A 14687-nucleotide genomic window follows, 5' to 3' on the forward strand; every position below is an offset into this window, starting at 1 on the left:
GCGATTCTGGTGACTCAGTGCATGGTTGTAAAGATTTATTGTGAGAATGAATCCCTTTAGAAGTTGCGACCATCATTCTAACCAATGGCTCTGGTGTCATTTGTCTTCAACTCACTTGTCTGTACTGATAACATACTAGGAAGTGTAGGGAAAGAACACGTCTCTCAAATTAATTAATTAAACCTTCTTCCAGGCAAGGTAGACATATATCAATAGTATCAACTTTGCATTGGTCACCTTATGGTGAGAAAAACATCTCAACTGATAACATAATCATCTAAAAATCCTACAATGACAAATCTACTATTATATTTACCTGTTCAATTGGATACACGGAAAGAAAGAGGGAGAGAGACACACACACAAGACGTGCAGAGAGAGACAAATAGTGACAAAGTAGAGACAATCAGAGCATTTAGCCTCTGTGGTTATCAATGGGGATCACCCCAGTTTCTTTTTGGTCTCGATTTGGAGCTGTACACCTTCAAGTCTAGCTACAGCCTCTTCCAGGAAATACTTCTCTAGCAAAAAAAAACAAAAAAAAAAACTTTCTTGGATTCTTGGAAGAATAATTGTTGAGTGTACAGGAAACCTAACAGAAAACACCGTATGGCTGTCTAAAACGTCTGACCGTTTGCAAAATCATATCCAGTTGCTTGACCTTCACCGACGCAACTTAACTGCCTATTATAGGTACCTTCTGTGCCTACAAGAAGGCTACATAAAAAGTCCCCCCCCCCCCCCAAAAAAAAGGAACAGCATCAGTCATGAGGCCAATTTCTGACAACCCAACTTGGGCCTCCACATATCTAACCACTTTAAATAGCTGCAGCTCATTCCTAATTGAAACATATGGATGCCTTCCACTGAGAATATTGATATCAGCACTTTGCTCTTTTTGCTCCACTTCCCATATGGAAAATTTTGTACAGGATACTGTCGATGAGCATCAATACCCCATGTGATTAGTCCCATGGGGAATTTCAATGTTGACCTATATTCCGTACATTACATATCTATTCTCTGCAAAATGCTATCTTCTTCCCCTGGGCTTTGGATACTCATGTCATAATTACTTATTTAGAACTGCGTGTATGAATTGAACGAGACTGAAGAAAGGTTAAACTTTGACTCTATTCATGTCAAGTTTCGAATCATCTTTACAAATCAATACTTTATTTCATAAGAAAAGATAGATTAACATAACATGCTATGGGTGTTTTTTTTGCCTACAGCCTGCTATAGTAGCCACTTGGCATCATATTTGTAAACAACAATGTACGTTATGGAGTTTAGCAGCAGGGAGATCAAGCTATGCTTGGATGAAGCTTCAGAATTACAAACAACTTTAAAGTACTCAATTTACAAGTCCTGGGTAAGATGGAAAGATAATCCAAGAAAACTTCTGAAAGACGATGTGTTCAATAATTTTCTATTTCTCTGTTCTCTGTAAAGGGTTGACAGTATAGAATAAAGTGCAGTGGCGGACACAGAAAAGTTAAGAAAAAAAGAGGTCAACGACCGCAGCTATGGAACACCGGGTGTCCTCCTGTCAAATCAAATGATGGATCAAGAAGTTAAAAAATAAAAAGATAAAGATAAACAACTTCAACAGTTGCACCCTTAGATACAATAAACTGGCTCTTCAGTGAAAGGCCTTATAGACCATAAATATTACAAATTATATATAGTTTTAAAGTCAGTCTTCCACAAGGGACAGCTGTTGTATAGTATTACATTGTATATGTCCCCATCCTGACCCTCCTTACAAATTACAGTACCTCACCGTCAGGATACCCGGTAATTGCTGGTAATTAGGTGCTAATTTGGACCTGGCGACCGTCCTCATTCCGATGTGGATATGATGGCAGCCATCTGCTGGCATATCGGCTGATATGACCTTGCTGACATGTGAGTGTGGTTTGTTTCCAGAATGATGCACCGCGTCAACTACAATCTGACATGGACTCTTCATATTTGGGTCACTAGCTAGTCTGGGAGAATAATTATGCAATTGTTCACAGCAAGCAAATAACTGTGGACTGTTCCATATGCAATAAAATGAGGTAGGGTGGCAAGACTGGAGGCAAAAGGAACTAAAAAAAGTAAGGCATTAGGGATGTAAGTATCATGTGGAAAAAATCATGTAGAGTAAGCAATAGAAATATTTTGTTAAACTATATAATGTTTGCCTCCCCTATTTTGCTTCTTCATTGGAATAGCCTTTAATAAGTTCCACTAGCATCTAAAGGCATTTTCGCCAATCTGTCATACAACATTTCCTTCAAAATAGCTTCTTACCAATGGAATTGGTACATGGAGAATTTGAAGTGCCTCATGTCCTAGCAAAGCACCCGTGAGCTGCACATAGGTTATAAAGATTTATGTTAAAACCCAGCAAAACTGCAGTCTAGTAAATCACAGTCCACTTCTGATGCCTCATAACCAAAATTGGCTCCTTGTTGATAACTTATTGAGAATGGATTGTCAAAAAATGCCATAAAATTGAGTACAACAAAATTGTTGCTTTAGAAGTCCATCATGCCAATTAACAGGAAACGTAAATGGAGAGACTAATGAAATTCAAGCTTTATCCTATCTTCCTAGGTACAAAAGGGTAACACACCTCTTTAAACAAGTCAATTTCAAAAGGAGCACAAGTAATCTCTGTGGGGTACAGAAGGGGATGAGAAGTCATAAGCTTTAGGATAACGCAGCCTTCACCCAATCTATTGGGCAATAACTCTGTTTACGGGGAAAATGAAATATGCACCACATTAACTGTTGCAGTGTTAGTATGGATGTGTCCTTGGTGCTAATTTCCGTGCTGTAGAAATTCAGCACATGATGCCCATGAATCTGTGGTAATCTCGGCAGTCATGAGAAATATGGAAGTTATGACTTTGCATGATGCAATAACAGCTCCCAAGGGATGGCCATCCCCTGAAGAATACATGATCATGACAACATTCAGGCTCTTCCAGCATATAACTGCTTCATAGGTAGTCCTACCTGGTCTACATATCTGTAAGATGAAGGCTTTGATATAGAGCATTACACTTGTAAAACGTGGTGCTGCAAAAACTTTAGCAACACATAACATTATATTTAGAATCTACTGTATTTTCACATACATGTCAGATAAAATTCACGCCCCCAAAAAAACTTTTCTTCAACTGAACTTTCCTGAGAACAAACCTTTGGCAGTGCTGAGAAAAGTTCATTTTTGGCGCTGGCCGCAGTGCTGAAAAGTTAGTAGCATAAGCTTGTTAGTTATTAAGAAGTAATGGAATTTATGGCTGCAGAGTTTTCACATGGTAAGTCTTCCCTATAATTCCTATAATTTCCAATTAAGGTCTGAAATGTCAGAACTTTAAAATTCTACTGATAAACCAGAGGTTCAATAACTTTTGACTCTTGTATCTGCATTCCTTCATGCAAAATTCTAGCCTTTTGCACTTCTGCCCTTTCGAAATTCAGATTCTTATTACAGCCAACATAAAGATGCCATTTTCCAGACTTCTCCTATATATCTGATCTGTGTACATGTGGTTTTTATTGTCAATCTTACCTGTATGTCATCAGTAATTAACACTTCAGAGTAGGTGATCCCACAATAGACATTCTGAGTCCTTCTTAGTTGTTTCATTGTCACATTTTTACAACTATAAAAGTAAATAGATTGTGCAATTTGTGGAAAAAACATGGAAGCAGTTTCAGCATTATCACATGGAAAGAATGGGGATATTTGTCTCCAGCTATCTTTATCTTCTCCTTTCCTTGGGTTCATCCATTCACCACATTATCTTGGTACAGCTTACAGAAAAGGGCTACCGTATATTCTCGAATAAAGTACGCACTTTTTTAACTTTTCAAAATTGAAAAGGTGCTACAAGTTGTTGCCAAAGTTGGGGTGCGTACTTTATTTGAGGTTACTGCACAGATAAATGGTAAGAAAAGCCTAAAATAAAGCAAGGTGGAGCTACACTTCTAGTAATGTTTCAAATCATACACATTGTTGTTGTCTTGAAGTTGTCTAAACATGAAACAAAGAAATTGTCTTAACATGATTTACATATTAACAGTGGCATTTGCATACAATCCTTTTGAGTTAGTGACTTTGACTTGTACAACTGGTTTTGCCTGATTTCTTCTACCAGTTCTCAGTGATTTTTTATAATTTGCAGCAGGCAATTCACAAGTTTATAGAGACAATGACAGTGTAAACCCAGGTTATTTTATGCAAAATGACCTGGGGAAAACATCATAAATTCGAATTTATTTAGTTAAAGGTCTGTTCAAAACTGGTGGAGAAGGGGTGCGTACTTTATTTGAGTTTTTCCATTTTACCTTTCAGTCCCAAAGATCTGTCCAAAATCAGGGGTGCGTACTTTAATTGGGGTGCGTACTTTATTCGAGAATATACGGTACATCAGGCCTGAAAATGCTCAAAGTAGTCATACTAAATTTATCACTACCATGTTTTCCTTTACTCATACCAAAAATGAGAGTCTCAATTAATGGCCTGATAAATCCGATCTGAAAATCATTACTTCTGAAAATCTTTCTGCTGAATAATCCTTTAATCAAATGAGAATTGGTAGCCAAGCAGGTACGCCATACTTTGGAATCAGTGTGCTGAAGTTTAATAAAGAAAGCTGTATGTACCACACTGTTGGCAATAAAAACCTTAAACTTTGGGACAAAAGGTTTATTTTGTTGACCTAATTACAGAGACAAATAACTGCCATGATTCCAAATGATACCATTTACAAAAACATTGACATGCATGAATTCATCAAACATGTCAAGTCTTATACATCCACATCATAAATCTTCCACAGGAATGCAGGAATACATAAAACACAATTACGCTGCTACAGCTCAAATGATCAAAACTGTAACCTGAATCTGAAATACCTTATCTAACAATGGCAGATAACCATTAGCTTTTACCTTTTGTGGGGAAAACGAAGCTACCAAGATATTATGATTGCATTTCTATTGATTCGGGCACCCTAAAAATGGATCCAAGTCCTCTGTGGCAAGATTAACAAAGGAAACAGAATGGCGGAAACCAGCTGTGGCACAAATCTCTATGGTTGATGGATAATGCTGTCAAAACGATGTGAAGGCTCATGTCTTCTTACAAACAACCTTCCCTTTGATATTTCAACATGAATAAATGAGGATGGCCGTGGAAAGTTATTTCCTCATGACTATGCAAAATCAGAAGTTCAACACACTTTATGCACAAGGGTTTCTAGCGGTTATATACCGTCATTGATTGTGAGAAATTGACATGATGCTTATGATATACAAATATTTTTTCACAAGCTAACATACCTATTTGCTATGCAGAATAACATTACCACATACTCAAATGTTAAAGCACTATTATGAGTCCTCAAATCTGTCTAAAAGAAAAAAGACAAGAAAATGGGTCAAATGTCTTATAAAAAGCTTAAGAAACTCAATAGATAATAAAAAACTCCTCATCCCAAATTAAGATTCCCAGTGGGAATTATTGATTGAGCCTGGCTAACCTATTGAAACGCCCCATCATATTCCTGCTCGATACACCACATCAAGTAGAGCCCTAAAAATATCAATCAATTTGTGATGGTCGATTCAGTCCAAATTTGGAAAAAGGCGTTCATGTGGGTCAGTGTTTCCCTCACCCCAAGACGGAAGTTTGCGGGAGGGGATTGGTGCGATGTATCCCCGGGCACACATAATGTACCAGCCTGTCACATCACATTTGTAGTGTGTGACCACAAGGTGATCTGGACATTACACGGGTGGTGGGGGCTGCTGCCTGGTTGGCTGGTAGTTGGGGTTTGTTTTTTATAGGCCCAGGCATTAACAATTCTTTAATTTGCAGAAAAAGTATCTTGTAGTATTCTAATCTAGGAGCCCATAACCCTGAGGAAGCCACATGGCGAAACATGTTTGTTGTGTGTCGGTTCGAATAAAGTTCCTAAACGGGGAACATGTGGCTCCAGCGTCTTTTCTGAAGATGTGGCGTAAGTGTGAACGGTTGGCTTGAGGTCTCCTTCTCCACATATATCTTGTAGTATTCTCCTTGTAAGAGAAATCTACACCAGGGCCTAAACATGTAGACTAGATATTCTTTACTTTCTCTTAAGAATAGACCTTGTAGATTCTAACTTTTCTTTAATCAACATCGTGCAATGATGGGTGCTCCCAACAATTGATTTTCTTTGCAAAATCATGCAAACTGGTACAAAACATTTGATGGATAGGGGAAGGGAAGTGTCAATTGTTGAAGGAGCTCCTGTCAGCACCACTACCATATAAGGCTTGCACCTTCAGGGAGCAACTAAAAGCACAACACTGGTCATTTTTTTATGATCTTGTTATTGCACAGTTAGAGCTGAAAGTGTAGTGCTTTTTTGTACATTTATAAGTTAATTTGTTGTTAATGTTAGAATGAACAAGGCAACTTAGATAATGATTGGAGTATTACTTGTTTTTGTTTTAAACTAGTGTTAATTGGCTTCACTTGTGCACTTTTACATAGCCTGAGTACCATCCTCAGTAGTGAGCTAATCATGGTTCACTACGGAGGTACTCAGGCTAACTATTGCAAACACCAAAGAAGGAAGATCTACTGCCACAAAACAAGGCCATGGCCTAGACAAACAAAAATCAATCCTAACAAGTTAATCTCCTCCCCCCCACAAAACGTCATTGCTATGATAGACAGATCAATATTGCATAACCACGTAGAGAATAATGGCTCATGAAGTCTTAAAATCTAATTATCTGAAAATTACCAAGCCTTGATTAGTCATTGTCTTTTTCTTCAGCATGAATGCATCACTGTGTTTATGGAACACGGAATTCTATATTCCTGACAACTTAACCATAATTCAAAGTTTTAACACATCATTTGGAAACTAGTACCTGTATCTGTATCTATATAGTCGGTATAAAAACCCTTTGGCGTGACTCACCAGCTTAGTAAAAGTAGCAGCAATAGTATATTAAGTTGTCTATCACAGAAAGATAGCGTATCACACTTTTGCAGTGTTTATAATACAACTCTCTATCTGTGACCACAGAAAAAGTGTATGCAGAGTGAAAAAAGTTGTAAATAAACAGTGTAGGAGGTTAATTATAGGTAACCAAATAAAAAAAGGAAACATTTTGCTGATGCATCCTGTAGAGCATCAACATTAGTCTCTGTAAAGGGGCAAAATAGATTTGATGTAATATTAAGACATAAGAATCAAATGCATGCTTTTTGTATCTCACGTCTTAGATTCAGTGAACTGAACAACATTGATAAGTTTTACTGTGAAGAAAGAAAAAGTCCTCAAAATAACACTAGTTGAACTTATTCTTTTACACTTTTAACAAGTTGTCATTATGATAATCATCCCAGTGCTGGTGACTTGAACCTAAAACCTGACTTACATGTAACCTTCAGTAGTGATTTGTGAAGTCCATGCTGAAAAAATACCTCAAAGGAATTCTATCACATTTGAGACTTTGTTGAGGAGCCAACAGGTCAGACAATCACTGGCAATATCAATATGTTATTATAAGCAAGGAGGTTAATTTAACCTCCTTGCTATAAGTTAGTATTTTTCCCTAACTCTGTCCACTTGCATGTAGTTGCTGTAGACACATTTTACCTAACTAGTCCACCGCAGGTTCCAAAGCATTTAAACATCACAGAGTTAGTGCTCTAACCATTCTACTGTCTTTAAGTGCATCAAACTCACATTGCCTAGTTAGTCAAATGACAGCAACCCTATTGAGTGTCCTAACATTTTGCATACACACTTAATTTATGCGAGAAGTTAAGTCCCTAGTTAAAAAAAAGTTTTTGGTGACAGTGTCCCTTTTTAAACACATCTCTGGCTGAAAACAGATTTTACACAACTGTCCGTAGGCAGAAAGACATAGTATTACATTTTTGAATACAGGTATAAAATACAGCATGAACAATCAAACGATTTTATGCAACTCCTAATCATGTTTTGAAATTGTCCCTGACCAGAAGTCCTGGGAGGTCCTGACCAGTAGGACCTCCCAGAAAATCATACAATTTCATAGTCAGCAAAAAATGCAGGTAGGAAGTAGGAACCTCTCCGCGTAATGCTAGTTCACCTTTATTTTCACATTTTAATGGTGGTGGGCAGGGCTAGTATAGGATCGGTCTACTGTTTTCAAGCAATGAAAAATAAAGAGCCCTGATACCTGTTCTACTGTCTGTGACATAGGTCTGGATGATGGCACTCTTCCTCATCAGGTCCTCTGCCATAGATGCACTGTTGCTCTCCAAGTGGTTGACCTGTGGTTTGGAAAATTAGATTTGAAAGTGTATTTATCAAACACCACTTTAGTTACTATTCTTATGATTCAAATAGTTAAAATTTACAGTTCTGTTGAAGTTGTATGTCTGACTTAAACACATACACATGTACACAGGCGCTATACGTACAGGGTTATTGGTTTATACTAGAGTTGATTATAAAATTGTACTGCAATCAAAAATAAAATGAGTAAAATATTTTGTACAGTTTGTGTATCATTCTGTACATCCTAACCTACAGGTGGTTGGGGAAATATCACCACTAAGCCACATTGCCTCACTTTGTGACATCTCTGGAACAGACATCTATAGAGGTTCTGTTACAGACACTCCTTGATGTAAGTACATCTATTAAAGCCTTGCAAGGCAGAAACAACAGATAATAAACAGGATAGTGAGTCAAAGTAGTCATTGCCAGCTAAGATCTGAAACCTTGTTGAGCTGGATTTGGTGGTGAACTGCAGAAGTTATAGTATACAGAATTTTCATGTTTGCGTTCTAGCAACCTTAAGTTAACAACCCTACGTTGTTTCAAACCATTTAAACTTCTTAAACAAATTCTAACAGTTAACTAAAGTCAGTACTTTATTTTGGAGAACTGAGTTGAGTCATGGTACAACAAATTGCTACTCTGCTATTTTCAATTCAGAAGATCTATTATGTCTGGCCATGAACAATTTACAGGAGTCAAGGTCAGGACTTATGGCCAGACCCTGCATGTACATGTAACTGTTAACCTGTCGGCATTCTATTGACCAAAGGGCAGATATGCTGAAACGGCAGAACAGATTTTGAAAAGGCCTATCACTCGCTTATGTATTGACAGGAGCTGTGATTTATTGCTCCAATTAGTGTCATTGTTGTTTGCCCTTGACAACCGACTGCATGGATCCGAGTCAGTCCATTGGAGAAGGGGGCCATTAGTAGGACTTCCATGGAGCCGAGTTGCTGCATGCTGACTTTTTATTTATCTATTTAATGTTATTCCTTATTGCAGGTGCTAACAGGCCCGCAGTAAAAACATATTATACAAGACACACAACAGAACAAAATAGACAGTGTCACATAAAATCATTGCACTCTATATGTATAGGCATCTCCAGAGGTTTTTTAAATAGTGTTACGCTAAAAAGAATCCGACTTGATCATGACTGTATGATGGAATTTGAAAAGTGGAAAAGCCGATATACAAAGGAATAGCATTGCTTACACCATCTAGTGTCAAACATATCTGATTCAGTACACTCAAATACTAACATTTTGCTAGCACTGCAATGTCTGGGAAAATTCCAGAAGCATTGATAATCTTCATCCTAGACTTTTCAATGCTTCTTGCAATGTAGGAAGTTGAATACTGACTGACGCCTTTTTGCTTTTCAAATATTGTCATAAGTCAAGACCAACAGGGTATCTCCATATATACATGTAGCCTAAGCAGAAATATAGCAACAATTTGTCGGGGTAACATTTTTATACAAATCAGTTTGAACACTATCTGCTTATTAGAAATAGATGCAGCTGAAGTAAAACCTGGGGGAAAGTTGATAATCAGAAAGAAACATATGTTTAATGATAGTAATATCCAAATGATTTTGAAAAGCAGTATCTCTGTATCTAACATTTTATTTGGAAATGCAATTACAATTTGGTAATCATAACAAAGATAGAAATGATAATGAGATGCCAACTAATATTATCAGCCTCCCTGCTGTGCCAATTAACTTCTAATATGATAAATAATTCCACATATACACATATTGAAGATAATTTTGACAGGAATTCTGGCTCCTTTCTTAGTTTAATCTCTAAAGTAATTGGCTGTCGTCTCACTGTTCCTCAGTAATACATAATTGCCTTTATGTATGCCCCTTAACTTGTATCATTACCCAGGGGCATCTAATCAGCATCTTAGCAGAAAACAATTTACATTAAATCATGCTACATCCTCTGAACAAATGAGTTACATCAATCACTGACATAGGCTTGCCAGATCAGGCATCACTGTTCATCTCAGGTTTCATGTGCATGAGGAGATTTGGACTGGTACATGCAGGAAAAATTGTCTTCCTTTTTTTCCTTGGCAAAGTTAAGGAGTTTCTTATTCTGTAATCTTGCTGCACTGTTGGGTTTATGAGTACTAAATGAACCTAAAAAAATAGTTGTGACAATACATGTTTCTGCTGTAACCTAATATATTCAGATTTGACTGGTTTGTAGCAAAAGCTATAATTGAGCATGATAGGAATAAAGCACAATGGATGTTTGTCTGTCGTTGTATCTAATAATGGCTAGTCATTTCAAAAGTTACACAGCGTGCAGTTGGGTCAGTACTTGGATGGGAGACCACCAAGGTTACTGTAGCTGGGTCATACCAAGACTCCAAAAAATGGCGCATACTTCTTTTTCTGCGAAGATGAAGAGTATGGAAGCTAAACACACTACACTACCAGTGGACTAGTCCCCTGTTGTGGTGCTTGCACCTAAGTATGTGTGGAACAGGGCTTTGAAACAGAGGTAGGGACTAGGCCCGATTCAACTGGATACCAGACCCCAGCCCGATCGCAAAATATCTGTCGATAGCTATTTTTTTAGATCGGGCTGGGGTCTGGTATCTATTTTAATGCATCTTCTAATCAAAGAGGTTAGCCCCCTTGTTCTGATGTATGGGCAACTTAAGCTTTAGCTTATATTGGCGTGTGGATTCCCCCTACCTTTTCTTCCAGAAGCCAGTTCTGTTGCTGCAGCTCAGTGATCCTGCCAATCAGGTCTGCCGTTTCTTCTGCAAGCCCAGAGGGCTGCGGTGAGGAGCTGCGGGGAGACTGTGGGATAAAAAAAAGTCTACTAGGTAAAACTTTTCATGCTTTAAATTTCAAGGGTCAAGCACTGGAGTCATTTTATGTATTTCATATTCTGCGTTGTAGTCTTTAAAAATTACACCACAGCATGAAATAGATTATTCTTGGTTCATGAACATGTTAAAAGTTATAATCAATTTCGTGATACTGTATTCATTTGGCAGGATGATTTACAGACTCTTTTCAATTTATCCGATTTTTATTCACTACTAGTATTTAACATAATTCCAATGGATGCCATAATAATGCCACATGAGAAAAAGTACATGAATGTAAAAATGATTTTAAGAGATATTGATACAAATGCAGCACCAGTAATCCTGAGGTAAGTACATTTCACATATTCTGGTGTTCAGCAATCTTGAGAAGGCCTCTAAAATAATTTTTTTGCGGCAGTATTATGGCACCTAGAAGAATGATGACAGTTGATATCATTCCTTAATTTCCTGTGTCTGAAGACTAATTGTAGAAAAATGAGAGTGCATTTGAACCGGCGAGACTTTCAAAATGAGTCCCACTTCTATATCAGTTACAGACTAAATGTATCTCTGATGCATCATCAGACTCTTTGTTAATGTATCCAAACCCTGATGGTTTTATTAGCAAACAAGCGACTGTCTGCCAACAAATTGCTGTGGGAAACCAGCTTAAGTGTGTATTCTTAAGATAAAGAAAAAGTACACTTCCACAGCAATCTGTACTAATCGCTACGACAAAGATTATTGATGGCAAGATTAAGTGTGAAATTTCTGGTGCTCCTCTGGGATTAATTACTGAGAACTAATCACAGCAAGCTCTTATCTCTTATGTCAATGAACATTCCATGATCTTCGTGTGGTTGGAAACTATAACTTTTGTTATAATTGGACTCCAGAGGGCGGATTTGTGGGTTTCCACATGACAAATGCTTCACTGGGTAATGAATTCAGTGGCAATGTGAATGATGTACACTGGCTACAGTCGGTTATCTATTTGCTAACAAAGTGCCAATGTCCCACTCAGAAGTGTGATTTGGTACCCAAGGAAGGCTGACTTCATTATGCTTGAGAATTTACAGACTGTTAGTGAATCACAGGGGCCCTCAGATCTCCAGATTGTAAGTAGAAAGGATGTCAAGCCAGTAAGGAACCAAATATATTTAACCTCTGGGAATTAATTGTAAGTAAGTCCCGGACAAAGTTTTATCTAAAGCAATGAGAATAAATGCAGAGGAGAGGAGAAAATGGAGGTCCCATTCATTTATTTTTTCCTTGGACACATTTACCAGGCTAGCCTTACAGATTGTCGGAGATTGAATCATACATCTTTTACCTATGGTACAAACAAGAGTTTTAAGCTCTGACAACGCAATGAAATATTTATTATTTAAAGTCTGGTATGCAGTTCTAGCTCTCCCAACTCTGAATTCTATTTCCTGCCACTCTGTCAAGTCTGATCTTTGCAGTCATTTCAACACTCTTTTTCTGCCACTCTTCTCACAGTGTATTCAAATTATCTACCAGCAAACATCACTGTAAGAAATGCAAAATTCAAAGACTCATACCAAGGAGGTACCAGTATATCAAACCTCCTTGCCTATACACACAAAGACGCTTCCAAATTTGTGTTAAGTTCCCAAAGACCTTAAGACACTACAGAATGACATATCTCACTGCCATGTGTGTAACAAGGTTAGGGATTTAGCTGGCAGTGTAGCAGGTCACTTGATTCTCATTACGCCTTCCTGCTGTCAGTTTCTCCTGGGAGGGAGATTAACATTGACTGACCTTGTCAAAGGAAGAGCAGAGATTGATCATTTTAACCTTGGGCAACACGATGGCTAGCTCTTATCACAAAGTACCACAAAGGGGCTCTCCACAACTTGCATCCTGAATCTGTATCTGTTTCTGTATCTATATAGCCGGTATAACCGCCCTTCGGTGTAACACACCAGCTACATGTTGTTAGGTACATGTAGGCCTATTCCCCTCCTGACTGGTAGACTAAACTCTTTGAGACATCTCAGGACAAATGATAGCCTAGGGACAATGTACGAATGGACTGTTGAGGCCATATAACAGACTGTTTTGCTAGAATCTGTTAGTTTATCTTAACTCAAAAGAAACATTTGCGAGTGAATTACCAGACTGAGTGTGAGTTCTCTGTTAGTTTTAATATCTTAACTGTTCGAACAGCTTGCGAGACTTACCATTGGGGGCTCTCGGACTTAACTATCTATTAGTTTATCTTAACTCAAAAGAACCATTTATAATTGACTTACCAGAGTGGGTTCCCGGACTCCGCTAAGTGAGGACATGCTGCTGCTGTCCCACTTCTGGGGAGAGTCCAGACCACTGGAGTGGAGCAGGTCCTCGATCCCTACTGTGCAAGAATGGGACATCAAGTAAAACAACAGCCAAGATTCTGGCAACTGTAGATGCAGTGCCATGACATTCAGCAATGAGCCATGACATTGAGCAAAGTGTCTGAAGTTATAACATGTAACAGGGGCAGGCTGTAGTAGTTGGTTCTTTGAAAAAGTCCTCAATCCCTACTGTGCAAGACACAAAAGAAAAGGAAACATCAACTAAAACAACGGCCTAATAACAATGGCCTAATTTCTGGCAACTATTGATGCAAGCGAACGATTGATTGATTGATTGATTGATTGATTGATTGATTGATGGAGTGCCATGACAATGAGCAACGTGAAAAAGTGTCTGAAGTTATAACATGTAACAGGGACAGGCTGTAGTAGTTGGTTCTTTGAAAAGTCCTTGATCCCTACTGTGCAAGAAACAAAAGAAAAGGAAACATCAACTAAAATGACAGCAATTTTCTGGCAACTTTCGATGCAGTGGCCAGCCTTTGAGCACGAAAAAAGTGTCTAAAGTTGTGATGTATGTAACAGGGGAAGTCTGTATCAATCATTTCCTAAAAAATGTACTTCGCTTGATTATAAGTACAACTGACACAGAGTCTACATTTTATCAGGCTTTCTACATTGTAAGTTCACAACATCACTGTAGAATGTGACCTGCCTGAATATACACGCAGATAAGGTTCAAATTCATTGACTCAGAGGCTATGTGTCTAGATTGAACAAAAATTTGTGTAATTTCGAATGAAGATTATGCTGACCAGCTTGCCCGTTCCTCTCCGACAGAATCTGCTGCAGCCGCTCCTGCAGCTTCTCACAGCGTTTCCGCTCCAGGTGCAGCTGTCGCTTCAGGTCCTTCACCTGGAAACAACATAAACATCATCACTGAATAGGAACAGATTGGTTCACAACGTCACTGTAGAATGTGATTTGCCTGAATGTACATGAAGGCGAGGTTCTTATTTTACAAGGTACTAAAAACTTAAGTATTCTGTCTTGCTAAACATACATTAAAAAGCAATGAGAAGTAGTTGTTTCTTTAAGTTTTCCAACAAAAAACTGATTTTTTCATGATTCCAAGGACAACAAAATCTTGGGGAAGAAACAAAACAAAAAAAAGTCATAT

General features: G+C 38.0%; 1 protein-coding gene across 1 annotated transcript in view; it reads right to left on the reverse strand.

The window, feature by feature from the left end:
• Positions 1–14687, reverse strand: part of LOC118416245 (GRIP1-associated protein 1-like) — a 135417-nt gene that overhangs the window by 23343 nt on the left and 97387 nt on the right. The window contains exons 30-33 of the mRNA XM_035821330.1: positions 14323–14422; positions 13463–13563; positions 11059–11166; positions 8233–8326 (exon numbers count right to left, since the gene is read on the reverse strand). Of these exons, the coding sequence (XP_035677223.1) occupies positions 8233–8326; positions 11059–11166; positions 13463–13563; positions 14323–14422 (403 nt within the window). The remainder of the gene's footprint in view (positions 1–8232; positions 8327–11058; positions 11167–13462; positions 13564–14322; positions 14423–14687) is intronic.

Source organism: Branchiostoma floridae, chromosome 5, assembly GCF_000003815.2.
Source record: "Branchiostoma floridae strain S238N-H82 chromosome 5, Bfl_VNyyK, whole genome shotgun sequence".
Lineage (NCBI taxonomy): Eukaryota > Metazoa > Chordata > Leptocardii > Amphioxiformes > Branchiostomatidae > Branchiostoma > Branchiostoma floridae.